The following is a 13,197-nucleotide window of genomic DNA, read 5'->3' as shown; positions in this document are numbered from 1 at the left end:
ATCGAGAGCGACATAAACCCAGGCACAAAGGAGCTGTTAAAAGAAAGGCCTTTAGCAACAATCAGTTGGTTTTTCGACCTGTGCCACTTTCTGAAGTTTCAAATTCCACAGAAATATCATTCCTCCATTCTGGCAACTGCTTATGCGATAGCGCACATTAAACCCAATTTCCCTTGGCAGTTCTTTCTGACCCTTATCACGACAGTGAACTTGACCCTAATGGAAAACAGAGAAGATATGGTTAACAAGTATTAAACACTTGTCATCGCTAGCGCAATTTTTGAACTGACTCTCTTTAGGACATTCACTTTTGACAAATCCCTCTTGTCATTCATATCAGAAGCATATTTTTCCCTGTAGGATTTATTCATAGTCTGTGCCACAAGTGTGCACATCTGGTGGCAGCTTGCTCCACCACAGTGAATCCACTACAAAAGTTAATTCCTGCAGTCAGTCCTAAAATACACAGCTTCGGACAATGGCGCATTCAGGCCAGAGTCGGTTGCCAAATATAACAAACCCCTTGGCATTACAACAGGAAATTCCCTTCCGAAAGAGTAAACTGAAAGTGTATTTATTTTTTCCCTACTGCTCTTTCCTGATCAGAAACCAAACTTGTTAATCTCTTGCCATGACAACATTCTGTCGACTGCTCTTGACCAATATTACTAGAATATCGGTACTCGTTGGTTAACCTGCCAACAATATTCATGTCTTTGACATAACAAAAGAGTGAACGCAGCAAAACATAAAGCCCGAATTGAAATTCTGTCACTAGTAAAGAGCACCTATAAGAGTTAAACTAGGTCAGTCGTAGGGAGTGCCAAAAGACAGGTGAATGTGACAATGCACTGCCACACTATTCAGCAATACATGTTAAACACTCAGGTATAGTAAACTGGGCCTTGTCAAATGCACAATACACTACACAATACTGTGTAATTCAGGGTGTGAAGGCTGAACTACTCACTTGTCACATGGACTGATTTCTGGACAAGGCAAAACTCTTTCTTTTTTCTCCAGCCATGGCAATTTATAAAATTAATAGCCATCAAATACTTCTGATATTTACAATGCTGGTACTAACAATGGCAACGACTGACTGCTGATTGATCTTGGCCATTTTTAGAAAACAAGGTCACATCTGTGATGGTGATTTATTGAACCTTTTTATAAAGTTTAACTTGAGACACAATACTCTGAAACCAAGCTACTTCAGATTATGATCCCTGAGTCATAGAACTACCTTAACCCTTTGAGTGCTGTAAATTTTCCCAACAAATTTTTTGTGCAAAATTTAGTGATTTTTTTGTAATTTTTTGACAATTTTGGACCAAATGGACCTTACTTTTCATTGGCTATTGTTTTTGATCAAAATTTTGGGAAAAATTCGAAAAAATTGTGGCAAAAATTGACTTTGGTGCTCAAAGGGTTAATTTCAATCAGATTTATCATTTACCGTGAAGTTAGTAATTAAAATCATTCTAATTCTTTCCGAACAAAACATTAAAAAGATCAAGTAACATCTGAGAACAAATGCAGTCCCTGAATATTGACTTGAAATACCTGGTACTTGGCTACCTCTGTATACAAACTGCAGGTCAAAGGTAAACCTCAGTAGAAGTAATGTCCCAACATACCAGAGCATAAAGCAGTTAGTTTTGTGAAAGAGGCGCTCATAACGTCAGGTTAAATTTTACAGCTTACGCAGTAAACTTTGAGTCAGTATCTTGATTTTAAGTCACTGTTCTACTTCAAGGCACAAGCAGAGGTTCATTTTTCATTCCGGGGGCAGGTTAGGGCAGAACCTTAACCTCTTCAAATTCCAGTAACCCTGGAAAATAAGAACAACTGGACCCTTGATAGGCGCTCTTCAGTAAAGCAGTGAAAGGGGTTTCAGCTACCCGGGTGTTCGCTCAATGTCACTTTGTCCTGGCTTGGTTCAGTTAAATTACCACCAATATCTACAATCACGCAGGTTGACATTTATGCTGTCTTTTGATACCATCACTGACATGCTTTACACTTACTTCTGTCACTGATCGACAATCACTGCTACTTACTAGAAAACTTCAAGAAAAGAGACAATTTGAACTTTTAATTCCATTTGAAGGGCATTTCTACAAGTGATGAATACAGTTTAGCCATGACTGGAGTTAATGCAAGTCGTTGATAAAAGAAGTATCTTGTACTTTAATGGAAACGCTCATTTGTGATTGACAGTCTCTTTCAACACAGATCAACTCAAACAGAAGGCACAATTTAACAGTTGGAAATATCAGCATCACTCCACAAAACTTCCAAGGACGTAAGAAACTTAACAGCTGGCCTTGGCAAACTTGTCCTCAAATAATTATGTCATAAGTAAAGTTCAAGGAGGCTAGACTCTTGCCACAAAATTGTTAATTTCTTACCTTAACTCTTTGCATTTTTTTGTTTCCGGCAAATTTAATGATTTCAAGGGTGATGAGGGCACTACTTTGCAATCAGTTTCATTTTTGAATGTTAGCAAAATTCACAGCATTGCTGATTCCAGAACGAAAGAAGAACAGAAAATTTTTGATGATATTTTCACCAATATTTTTATAAAAGTGTTCAACATTACATTCTAAATCCTGTCACTTGAGTGTGAGTGGCATGGTAATGAAATGATGTACCTTGAATTGAAAGCATAAAAGTTTCATAATTACATAAAAAGAAAAATGTTTGGACAGAAATTTACTTCTACGCACATATTTTCACATACAGGATGTATCAATCATTTGCATGTTTGGTATTAAGGTAGAACGCGCCTCGGGGACAGATATTCGGACTCTCAAGTTTTTACAATTTTTTCCCGATATACCATTTGTGGAGGTTCATTTTAAAGCTTTTGGTGAAAGAAAACTTTTTGCTGGCTTATTTTTTCAAAGTTCAAAAATTTTATTTTCTCCATAGAGTTAACATGGGGATGGCAGCCATTTTGAATTTTAAATATTGGTAAATCTACAGTTATTTGTTTCTCTAGTACCAAAATTTGTTGGTGACCCCCAATTTTTATTCTTGATTTTGAAAGAGAAAGGTTAAAAGATTCCTTGTGGAAAATTTGAGCAAAAGTTTAAGTCTTTCATTTTCGAGGCGCATACTACCTTTAGTAAAAGCCACGTCTGTTCCATATGGATGGGTAACAAATACAATACAAAAGTGATCGGTCCGATTAATTTTCATAAAGGATGTTTCACAGTCCTTTTGTCTCTTTTTTCTAAAATTAATCCAGTGGAAGAATGTTTTTAAGTCTTTATAACATGAGTGAGGTCCACTCACTTTCTGTTACTTCTGAGCTGATAAAATATTATCATCGATGAAATCTGAATTTGAAAGCTTGGTTGTAATTACAGATATTTTTGAACCGGTCAGATTATTTCTAAGCTGTCAGTTTTACTGAAAATTCTTGATATACAAGTGACCTGATAATACTGCAAGTGATGTAATTGCTCACGGCAAAAATGAGGTCTTCTATAAATACTCTCATATGAATGATTTATATGCCACAGTATTCCTACTAATGATTAAAATATTACTGAAAAGTTGCATTGGGTCAGCTTTCAATCACTAGAAAGCTGTAAAATAGAAGAAGCAAAAATTGGCATGGCGTCATTAGATTTCACTCAAAACACCTTCATTCCCCACAAAACATACCAGAAGCCTTGGTTGGCGTTTCACAGCAAGCATCGTTTCTGTGTGTACACGCTGTGAATTATCAAATCCTGTTGGTTCTTGAATATACACAGTGTGAAAGTTTAGATAATGTACTTATTTCTTGCCATGAGCATAAGCCACGGATGCTGCAAAACACTATAGAATGGACAGATCTGTTCCTTCAGTGTGTTTGTGAAGTCTTGATTGCCAATTAGCACCAGCAGCATTCAAACATCATGCAGAAGTTCAAACAAAGTCAGTGAAGACACGTAACTGCTCAATAAGACAATTTTACTTCGCTGAATCACCTCACCAGAAGGGTAATTCCAGCATAAAGTGTTCTGATTTATCCTTGGGAACATTAAGAGTAATTGGCATGATATAAGCATGAAAGAAATGGGGAGGGGAGAATTCAGACCGAGAAATTCCTTTCTTTCATTCTGTAGCGCCTCGGTAATAGCTTCCCTATAGACACATGACCTTGCATGCTGTGTGAATGACAATACAGGCTATGTTCAAGCATTATTTCAGGACAATGCGCACTTCAATTGTGCGGAGGGGTCCCACTGCTCGGATTGACAAAAGAATGGCCAATTTCACCCAATGGGTGGCCAAGCACCCTTGTAGGGAAATGCGTGAACTTCTTTTACCAGGAGCACCATCCACAGGTTCACACAAAGTCTATAAAGTCAATGATGGGTTTGACTTGTTAATTTTACCCTGCAAACATGAAATTTACCTAATTAGACAGGTGAATTATGAAAGAAGCAGTTTACAATTAGTACTCTTGGGGCAAATTATTTTGTTAGATTTGGATCATTTGTCAAGAGAAGGCCAATGATTTCACCATGAGCAATCGAATTCTCACTGATTATGCATTGAATTTCTCTAGCTTGCCTTGACCCTTTATTATGTTGAACTTTGGTACAAAGTTTTCAATGGCATGGCTGGACCAACATACAGGGAGATAGGGGTGAATGAACGGCTGAAAGTGAGTTGCTCTGCCATAGGGGTGATAAGGATGAGCTTGCATGAACACCGCAAGTAGAAATGATGCACATTTGTGTGTGTGTGTGTGTGTGAGAGGTGCCACTTACTGTAGTCTGAGTATAAGCACCATAGGCAGGCGCAGGCCCTGGTTGATGTGGACTCGGATAACGTGCTGATGGGGGAGCCGGGCGCGCTGGGAAGCCCAGCTGAGCCCATCCCCCAGCGGTGGTTGGATGGGTTTGCCAAGCCGACGGTGGTGCCTGTGGTGACATGTTACGTTTACTGCTTGCATATGAGGCCCTCTGTTGACTCTGTTGAGGCTGTAAAGAGGATGCAGAAAAAAGCAAGAAAATGGTGAAATTTTACTGATGTTTAACATGATGCTGTGAGCAAAAGCAATGTAAAGTGTGCAAAGCCAATTCAATCCCCTACCGACTCAAAAAGTATTGCTTTTATTCCGAACAAACTTAAACATCATACGTATATTCGTTGTCAGACTGGCTCATGAAATTTAAAGGGATTCCTACAATTGACCGAAGAAGTTCAAAACCATTAAAAGGTCAAATACAAACTAGTTGTGCAGGTGAGGATCTGAAGCTGGCAGATATCAAAGCTTTCTAAATCCTCTCAGCCAACATTTTTGTGACATTACACACACTCTGACTGCAGGAAGTCCACTTGTCCTTACATTTCCGGGGTAATGTTTACCAGGAAACCACAGGGCTGTGGATTTCTGGAATGAAAACTGCACCACACTTCAACTTATCAAAATATGGACACTCATGTACTAAAAGTCTGGGATGCTCTTTCGAACTGCCTGCTATCACAATATACCCTGCACCAACAAATGATGAAGTACACTTAGAACAAAATATGGACGGAAAGATATATTGAAATTAGCACTTCTATAAGGAGATAATGATATGGTAGATTTGGATATAATTGCTGAAGAGATTTTGCTGATATGCCAGATGACCTGAAGTGACCTTTGCAATAGTCTACATGATAAGGCTTGACAGGTGTAAACCAATCCAAAGTTTTACATGTAACACCATAAATTTTCATAGGCGTTGGTTAGAAGGCCCTTTTATGTGGATTTTTTCTCTCAACTGAACTGTAGATTGCTGATTAAACACAATCGTCCTTGAAAGACACCAAGCTGAATGAGGAGGTGAGCTTGAATGAAAGGCTGCGGCTGAACTGGGTAGCATGGAATGCAAGTTTATGATGAACTTTTGTGTCAGTTTTATGGGTAGAAGGATGCAAGATCACATGATCATAGACTTCTTAATCACATGATCAAAAGGGAATGACAAAATGAATGGGTATGACCCATCTTTGTTCAGCTTGGTTGATTACCCAGCCAGATGTACAGAGCACACACTTACACATTTAAAGAGAACCAACACCAAGAATACAAATTTACACAAAATTTTACAATCCTTTCTTCACAGTTGCCATGAAATCCAAATATACTAGCATGAAATTCAAAATGGCTGCCACTCTCAACTTTGTAGGGCGATGATTTAAATTTGGTGATTTTTGTGAATAATGAGACATCAACACTTGCTTTGTCTTCGGGATTTTAAAAACTCCATATAAATCTGTGATCAGGTCATAAACTTTGGAGTTTGAGAAAATCTTTACGAGATTTTGGAATTCTATTCCTTGGTAGCTTTCTTGACATGATTTTGGTTCGATTCCATTTTTGACCACTGTGTAGGGAAATGGCATTGAAAGGGATAAATTGCACTCCTATGCTGGGAATCAGAAGTTTACATGATTAACGATAGATATTGTACTGTCACTTTTTCAGGGACAGAACATTTTACAGGGTATTAAACTCTAGAGGTGAACAACGGCAAACTACAGTTGACCACTCCAACCATATTTACTTACCGGAGTTTCACAATAGCTTTAAATGTACTATTTATAGAGAAAGAATTCAAGAGTTTTGTTCTTGTGGTTCAGAATGCGGGTCAATGATTCAAAGTTTGGCCATGACCTTTTCATAGTTTCTATTGTTCTCTATTCCCAAAGCTAGAGCATTCCAGAATAACTGCAAAACCCCTGAGCAGCTAATGCATCGTAGGCTGTACCAGTAACATGGTACCGTTGGCATTCACCATGTAGTGCATGAATTTCTTACTCTATATTCAGCCCCAGGGAGAGGAGAAATTTGCAAAATACCTGATCATTGACATTTTTGTCTCCTCTTTTCAAACTGGATTAACTCTCCAAAGGCTATGTGACCTCGTGCAAATGCCTAGGGGGGATTGAACAGCAAAGACATAACACAACGCAGGGGGCTCAATGATTCTCTGATTTTTGAAGTAGAGATCAAACAATTTGGGAGCAGCACTTTAGTCGTAATCTCAAGGGTCTGGCCCAAAAGGCATAAAAAATGTTGCATTTAATTTTCTCTGCTATGAACAAAGAAAAAGTTACTCCACTTCAATGAACTCGTTCAAATTACAACTACAAAAATACTGGAAATTTTTCTGGAAGAGTAAAGAGTAAGAGATTCTGAAAAATTTTAAGACAGTTACTTTCAATTTCTTCCACATGCAATAATTTATGTGGACACTGCAAAATGTTTTGCAGAACAGGAAAATACTTAAGAGCAACACAAAAACGAGAAGTATTCCTCTACGCAATCACTGACAACTGTGAACTTATCGACAAAAATAAATTGAGTTATGGGTGTAAGGGTTCAACAGACCAAGAAATACTGAAATTTGTAGGTATTTCCAACTATCGGGCAAAATTCACACCAAGGGAACAGTAGAAAGTTGGTGAAAAAGTGGAAGAGCTATAAAAACTGACAAAGCTATTAAACTTCATTTTCTGAACATTTGACAACCTATTTCATATGGCTCTTTTTTGGCTATCTGTGGTGTTTGCAAAGATCGAGAAAAAATATGTTCTCAGTATCTAAACCTACACACTCCACTAAAACCAGTCCATAAACTTTTTTTAATTTTACAAATAACTGTCACTTTTAATGTTTCTTGTGGATTAAAGTAAATAAAAAATGTGAGCTAAAAACAAAATCACTATCAAACTAATACATTTTTGGAGCACCCTAACTGGATTTTCGATGGAAAATAAAGAATTTATATTTTGGCCGGAAGATGGCTGAGATTGCTTTCTGCAGTTTTCACCAAAAGTCTTCAAATTTCAAGGATCCAATTAGAGTAATAATGACTGGTCAAAACTTCGTCTTCTCTCCAGAAAATAAAGTTGCAAAATAATAATTATATTTAGATGTAATTTAGTTCATTTGACTCGCAAATGCTATTGGTAAGATAAGAGAAGAAACCCGCCATTTAAAAAGGTCATAGTTCAACAGCTTTGACCCCTTGCTGGGTCACTTACTTTCAAAAGTTTCAAAGTGGGTGTAGTCAATCTACATGTTATTACTTGTCCTCTCTTTAGGTGAGTTACAGACTTATGGAGAGCTGAGACTTCATGTCACTTAGCAACAGGTGACTTTCCTTATAAAACCTGAAGCAAATGGTAAAACAATTTTTGTTCTGCAGAAAGTTTTACTTTGGACCACTTTACCGAGAAAGGATGAAACATGACTGAAAAACGTAGAATGAAGAATAAGACACTTGTACTGAAAGCAAAGCTGTGTACATATAAGTAAATGGTGTCAATCAGTACCCAACAAATTCCGTACGCACATATAAGTACCTTCAGCCATTTTCCACCACAGAGTCCAAATTTGGAAGACCAATGAATGTAATGTTGAAGGTTGTACAACACTGAATGGTGGATACAAAGTGGATATGAATCTGTAAAAGGTGATTCTTACAGTTTGGGAGAACTGTATCAATGGTCACTGTATCTGGTAGTACATGCCTCAAATTTGAACAACTTCACTTTTGATAAGGCAAGTTTGAACCATTCCCTTTGGAAATCAAGTATAAAATCATCATGCAAAATTTGCATATATGAAAAAACAAATTGTCCAATATTTGCCAATATTTAAAATTCAAAATGGCCCCATCCCTGTGTTAACTCTATAGGGAAAATTGTTTTTCCCCCTATAGAGTTTTAATTTTCACCAAAATAAGTCCCTGAAGGCTTTTAATACTTCATAAGATTTAAAATAAAGCCCATACAAGTGGTAGACTTTACTAGAGAGTGTGAGTCAATCAAACGGTTTCATTTAGTGTCACAAAATTTGGTATTTAGCATGTCTACACTTGTTGCCTGTTATCTCTATGTGAATCAACCAGCACCATAACATTTTATGACCGAGGAATGCAGGTCAAATTCTTTTTACCTCTCTTGAACTTTGGACCACCTTGACGATGTTTCCGTAAAGGTGTGCACAACCAAAGTCTGTACTGAAATTTTTGTGAACGGATGATTGAGTTTTAATTTTTTTTTTTCATAAATGGCTGCCTGTAGATAAATTGTCAAAACCCGGCTGTACATCTTCTGGGGCTTGTAGAACCATTCATTGCAGAACATGTTTTGAATGCCAAAGAGAACATAATCTAATCAACTTGCCCCAATTGAAATCTAGACGCATTGTATGTATCTGTATGTCTATTGTGTTTTTTCTATTTTGTAGGTCCTAATTTGGTTTGTTAGCATATTTACCTCCGGGCACTCTCATTTCTCTGCCTGGATGAGGCTTGTACCAGGTACAAAATTGCAATTGGACCATTCAGGGTCGACCGGACATGAATATGCAAATTACCAGGGAAGTTGATGGGTCTCTTTCAAGCCTTGAAAATTGTATTTATTTTCAATACTGGTGTGCAGTTGAGGGAAAAATTGAAATTGGACAAAAAGATTGAACCAATCACAGGTCAGGGTTATTTCTCCCGGATTAATTACTTTGAAATATAGAAATACAGTTGTCAATATTGGCAGCATGAACTTATATTGGCTGCCATGACACCGCACTGAATCAATCTTTGTATGGTTGAGTACTCGTGACCAGATTTCTTAAAAACTTCGCCATTAATGGTTTTTGTAAATGAAACATCAATTCAAAGGGGTGTGATAAAAAATGTGTGCACTTAGAAATCTAGCCAATACCAATAAATTTAACCCTTTCACTCCCATGGTTTGGCCCAAATCTCTTGTTTTTAACAGAAAAGGACCTCTACAGAGTAAAATGGTGGTTAAAAAATTAGGGTATGTGTTGGTTTGGGAGTATTTTGATGGTGCAGGTGGGATGTATATAATTTTGTTAGCTTTTTTGGTTCTGTTTTTGGTTTTTCTGAGGCAAAATTTTATCTGTTCATGTATAGAGACTGGGAGTTGGAACCTTGAAAACCAACACCACAGGTACTAATGTTATAGTAAACCACAGCCTTAGAGATCTGCCTTTTCCTCTCTCCTACTCTAATTCCCAATGCCCTATCCCTTGATATTCTGCCAATACCGGCAATGGAAATGTTCCGCTCCAGGAATCTTGAAGGCTTTCTTTGTAAACACTTGCACAGAAGTTAAACAAAGGGGACGTACCACTGGGGTTGGGTGGAACTCCAAATATTTCCGGATACTCTTGTGATGTACAGAAGGAGAAAAAAACAATACCATCACGGCTCCCTCTGGCTTGCACACATACACACTCAGACCTTTCCTCAGTATCTTTAATTTACATGGAATTACCTCATGGAATGTTGATAATTGTGAAGGAAGGTTTTATTTAGCGTTCATATCATACATTCTTCCCTTCCAAACCCTTCTAAACTTCAAACAAAAAATCCATCCTTTGGTAATGCCGAGTTCTCTGTGTGCAAGTCATAATCTGACCAGCACACCCTGGCTTTAAATTCAGCATATAGCTCACTTTTATGAGGAAACATGAATTGTCTGGTCCTGGCGTTTTTTAAGAGGAAATGAAATTGTACACCACCGCGTGACACTGTTCTCATGCTTTTTAAATGCATGTACATCGAGTATTGAAACGGAAATTGATAATTGTCAAAGCAGACTACAAGGAACAATTTTTAACCCTCAATCAGAAATACAAGGAAGTTTCTCAACTCGCATGATTGATTGGAACAAGTGCATACGATATCGACAGATGAGACCAGCAGACACTCTGAGTAGCAGTGTTTGAGAAGGAAAGCATAATCAATGAAAAAGATATTCAACAGGGCAAGCAAGTATTGACCAGTTATTCAGAAACAATAAATGTCACTGATACTACTTCATGCAGTGAATTTAAGCATACCCTGAGATTTTATCTGAATATGTAAACTCTTTGTAAAAATTGAAATACGGAAACAACAACAGCTTTTTCATTTTTCTGCATTCTCCTGTAAAACATAAGGTACAGAAAGTACAAATGTAATATCACATTCCTGTCAAACATTTTTAGTTTTCAATACTTGTGAAATTGTTAAATGGCCTGAATGGTATCTTTTGTACAGATTACATCTTTCTTTGAATTTTTACTTTCACTTACGGACACATAAAGATCTTTTGGCCTTAATAATGCCATTGATGAACAACATTTCTCAACATATCTTCTTGCAATAACAGGTTTACAACTTATCAAATCAACCCAAAACATATACTTGTGTGTAAAACATAACAGGTATCTTTTATTGAAGGCAATGCCAAGTGTCAGTGAGGAATGTGCCTCCTTGTTGGGAAGAGGGCGAATATGAAACGGTTTCAGTCTCGAGAGCATGAAGAGCTTTACATGAAAGAGAGTGGGAAGGTAATACTTAACAAACACACAAACCTTAGGTTATGGGTCATTGATTAAATGTCTTTTGTACAATGAATTGATCATTACCCTTGTACAAGCAGCCAGAGTTATTTAACATCTGATTTCAAAAAACTCATTTTTTAATCTCATTTTTTTAATAATTAATTTTAATAACTTTTTAATCTTAATGTCCAAGTCTATGTCTACATTTAGCAAAGTCTGTGTTCTTCAAATATTGTTACATGAAAGGTCAAAGGTATCATGCATATGATTAGTGGTGATTGTGTTTAATAAATTATATTACGTTGGATTAATTTACGGTGGCATGTGTACAGGCATGGCAGAAAGCAGGCAAACAGTAAAGACGACACTATACCTGCTTTGAAGTAGGATAAGAGCAAGCATAAGAGGAAGACCTGTACATATACTTGCTGGGAGATGGAGCAACTTTACTAGCAGTGGTCAGCCGCTACAAAATAAAAGAAGTAAACGGATAATAAAGATGGAATTCATACAAAAGATAAACAATAAATAAATAAAAAAAATTTGTGACTGATAGCTAGCATGTAATAGAGGTAGGGACGCTAAATTTGTTCTGAGGGGAACCAAGCGAGCTAATCACCTCAAATCTTTTCACCATGGTACTGCAGAGCGAATCTTCCATGCAATTATCCTACAGAGGATATGTATTCCTACAGTGTACGACCATTTGACACATGCAAATAAGTCATGTGACAGTCATGTGACAATGAGTATTTTATGCAAATTGGTTACCTCAACATAGAAAACCCCAGTGCATATGTTCTCAAATGTACAAAATTGGTGAAATATTAGACCGATTGCTACATCAACAGACGTGATTATCTGAATTTGTGTAACCTTTAGGACATAACATATTCACTGATAGGTTCAGCAACTGGAATTTTTTGATGACTGTAATTACAAATATTGAAAGTTAATAGCCCAGATATGTGCAGAAGATACACATGATGATCAAATTTCACTTCACCTGTTTTATCAACCAGGGATGACTAATGATCATGTACATTCTCTGGCGTAATCCTTGTCAAAAGTCTCATTTCACTACTGTCAGTGTCACACTGAAAAACTACTGATACGTGAGTATATTCTAATCTCACCTGGCAATATTCAGTGACATTATCTCTGGTGATGATGAGATTACGTGACACTCTATGTTGCATTGGCAAAATCATTAGACCCAAGGGTTTTGCAAAAGACATTTCATGTTATATGGTCTTTGACTGACTTAAAATAGTTTGAATAGGTATGTTTTGCCAGACAGGAGCTCAACAAGCTTTTTCATACATGCAGTGATGAAAATTTTTGTCAGTTGAGAATGGTATCAGTGCATAAGATTAGGTCAGACAACATCCCACTGACGCCTTAACAGTAAGGTTCTTGACATCAGTATCTCGATATCGATCACTTTTCAGCACTTTCTGAATGTTCTGGTCACAGTAAGAGATAGATCTGATCTGAAAATAGGGTAATAAAGGATAATCCAGTGTTTCCGCTGCCCACTCGCCAAATCGCAAATGCGAGAAAAAAGTAGCGTTTGGCGAGAAGATTTTGGCAAAAGTTAGCCAAACTTGCGAATCGAAAATTGCACTATGATGTCATCACTTTGTCTGTCCGCGCGCACATCGATGTCCTGCATTCAACTTGAGACGTCATGCTTTATCTCTCTACATCCCCGACCTTATGCGTCAGGAGATCCTATTTGTAACACATACAGTATGAATAAATTGTAACGAAATAACTCACAAATTAATAGTACCGCATGTATATCATGACTAGTTGACTAAAATGTTGCGAAG

General features: G+C 37.2%; 1 protein-coding gene across 8 annotated transcripts in view; it reads right to left on the bottom strand.

Moving 5' to 3' along the window:
* The window catches only part of LOC139140086 (RNA-binding motif, single-stranded-interacting protein 1-like), a 118,003-nt gene that overhangs the window by 73,846 nt on the left and 30,960 nt on the right, over window positions 1–13,197 (bottom strand). For 4 of the 8 annotated variants that reach the window (XM_070709095.1, XM_070709092.1, XM_070709094.1 and 1 more), the window contains exons 3-4: window positions 11,736–11,828; window positions 4,776–4,988 (exon numbers count right to left, since the gene is read on the bottom strand). In XM_070709095.1, the coding sequence (XP_070565196.1) occupies window positions 4,776–4,988; window positions 11,736–11,828 (306 nt within the window). The remainder of the gene's footprint in view (window positions 1–4,775; window positions 4,989–11,735; window positions 11,829–13,197) is intronic. The other 4 variants (XM_070709096.1, XM_070709097.1, XM_070709098.1 and 1 more) reach the window with 1 other exon arrangement.

This window comes from Ptychodera flava, chromosome 9, assembly GCF_041260155.1.
Source record: "Ptychodera flava strain L36383 chromosome 9, AS_Pfla_20210202, whole genome shotgun sequence".
NCBI lineage: Eukaryota > Metazoa > Hemichordata > Enteropneusta > Ptychoderidae > Ptychodera > Ptychodera flava.
The sequence above is the reverse complement of the archived record's forward strand: the minus strand, read 5'-3'. Positions and strand labels throughout refer to the sequence as shown.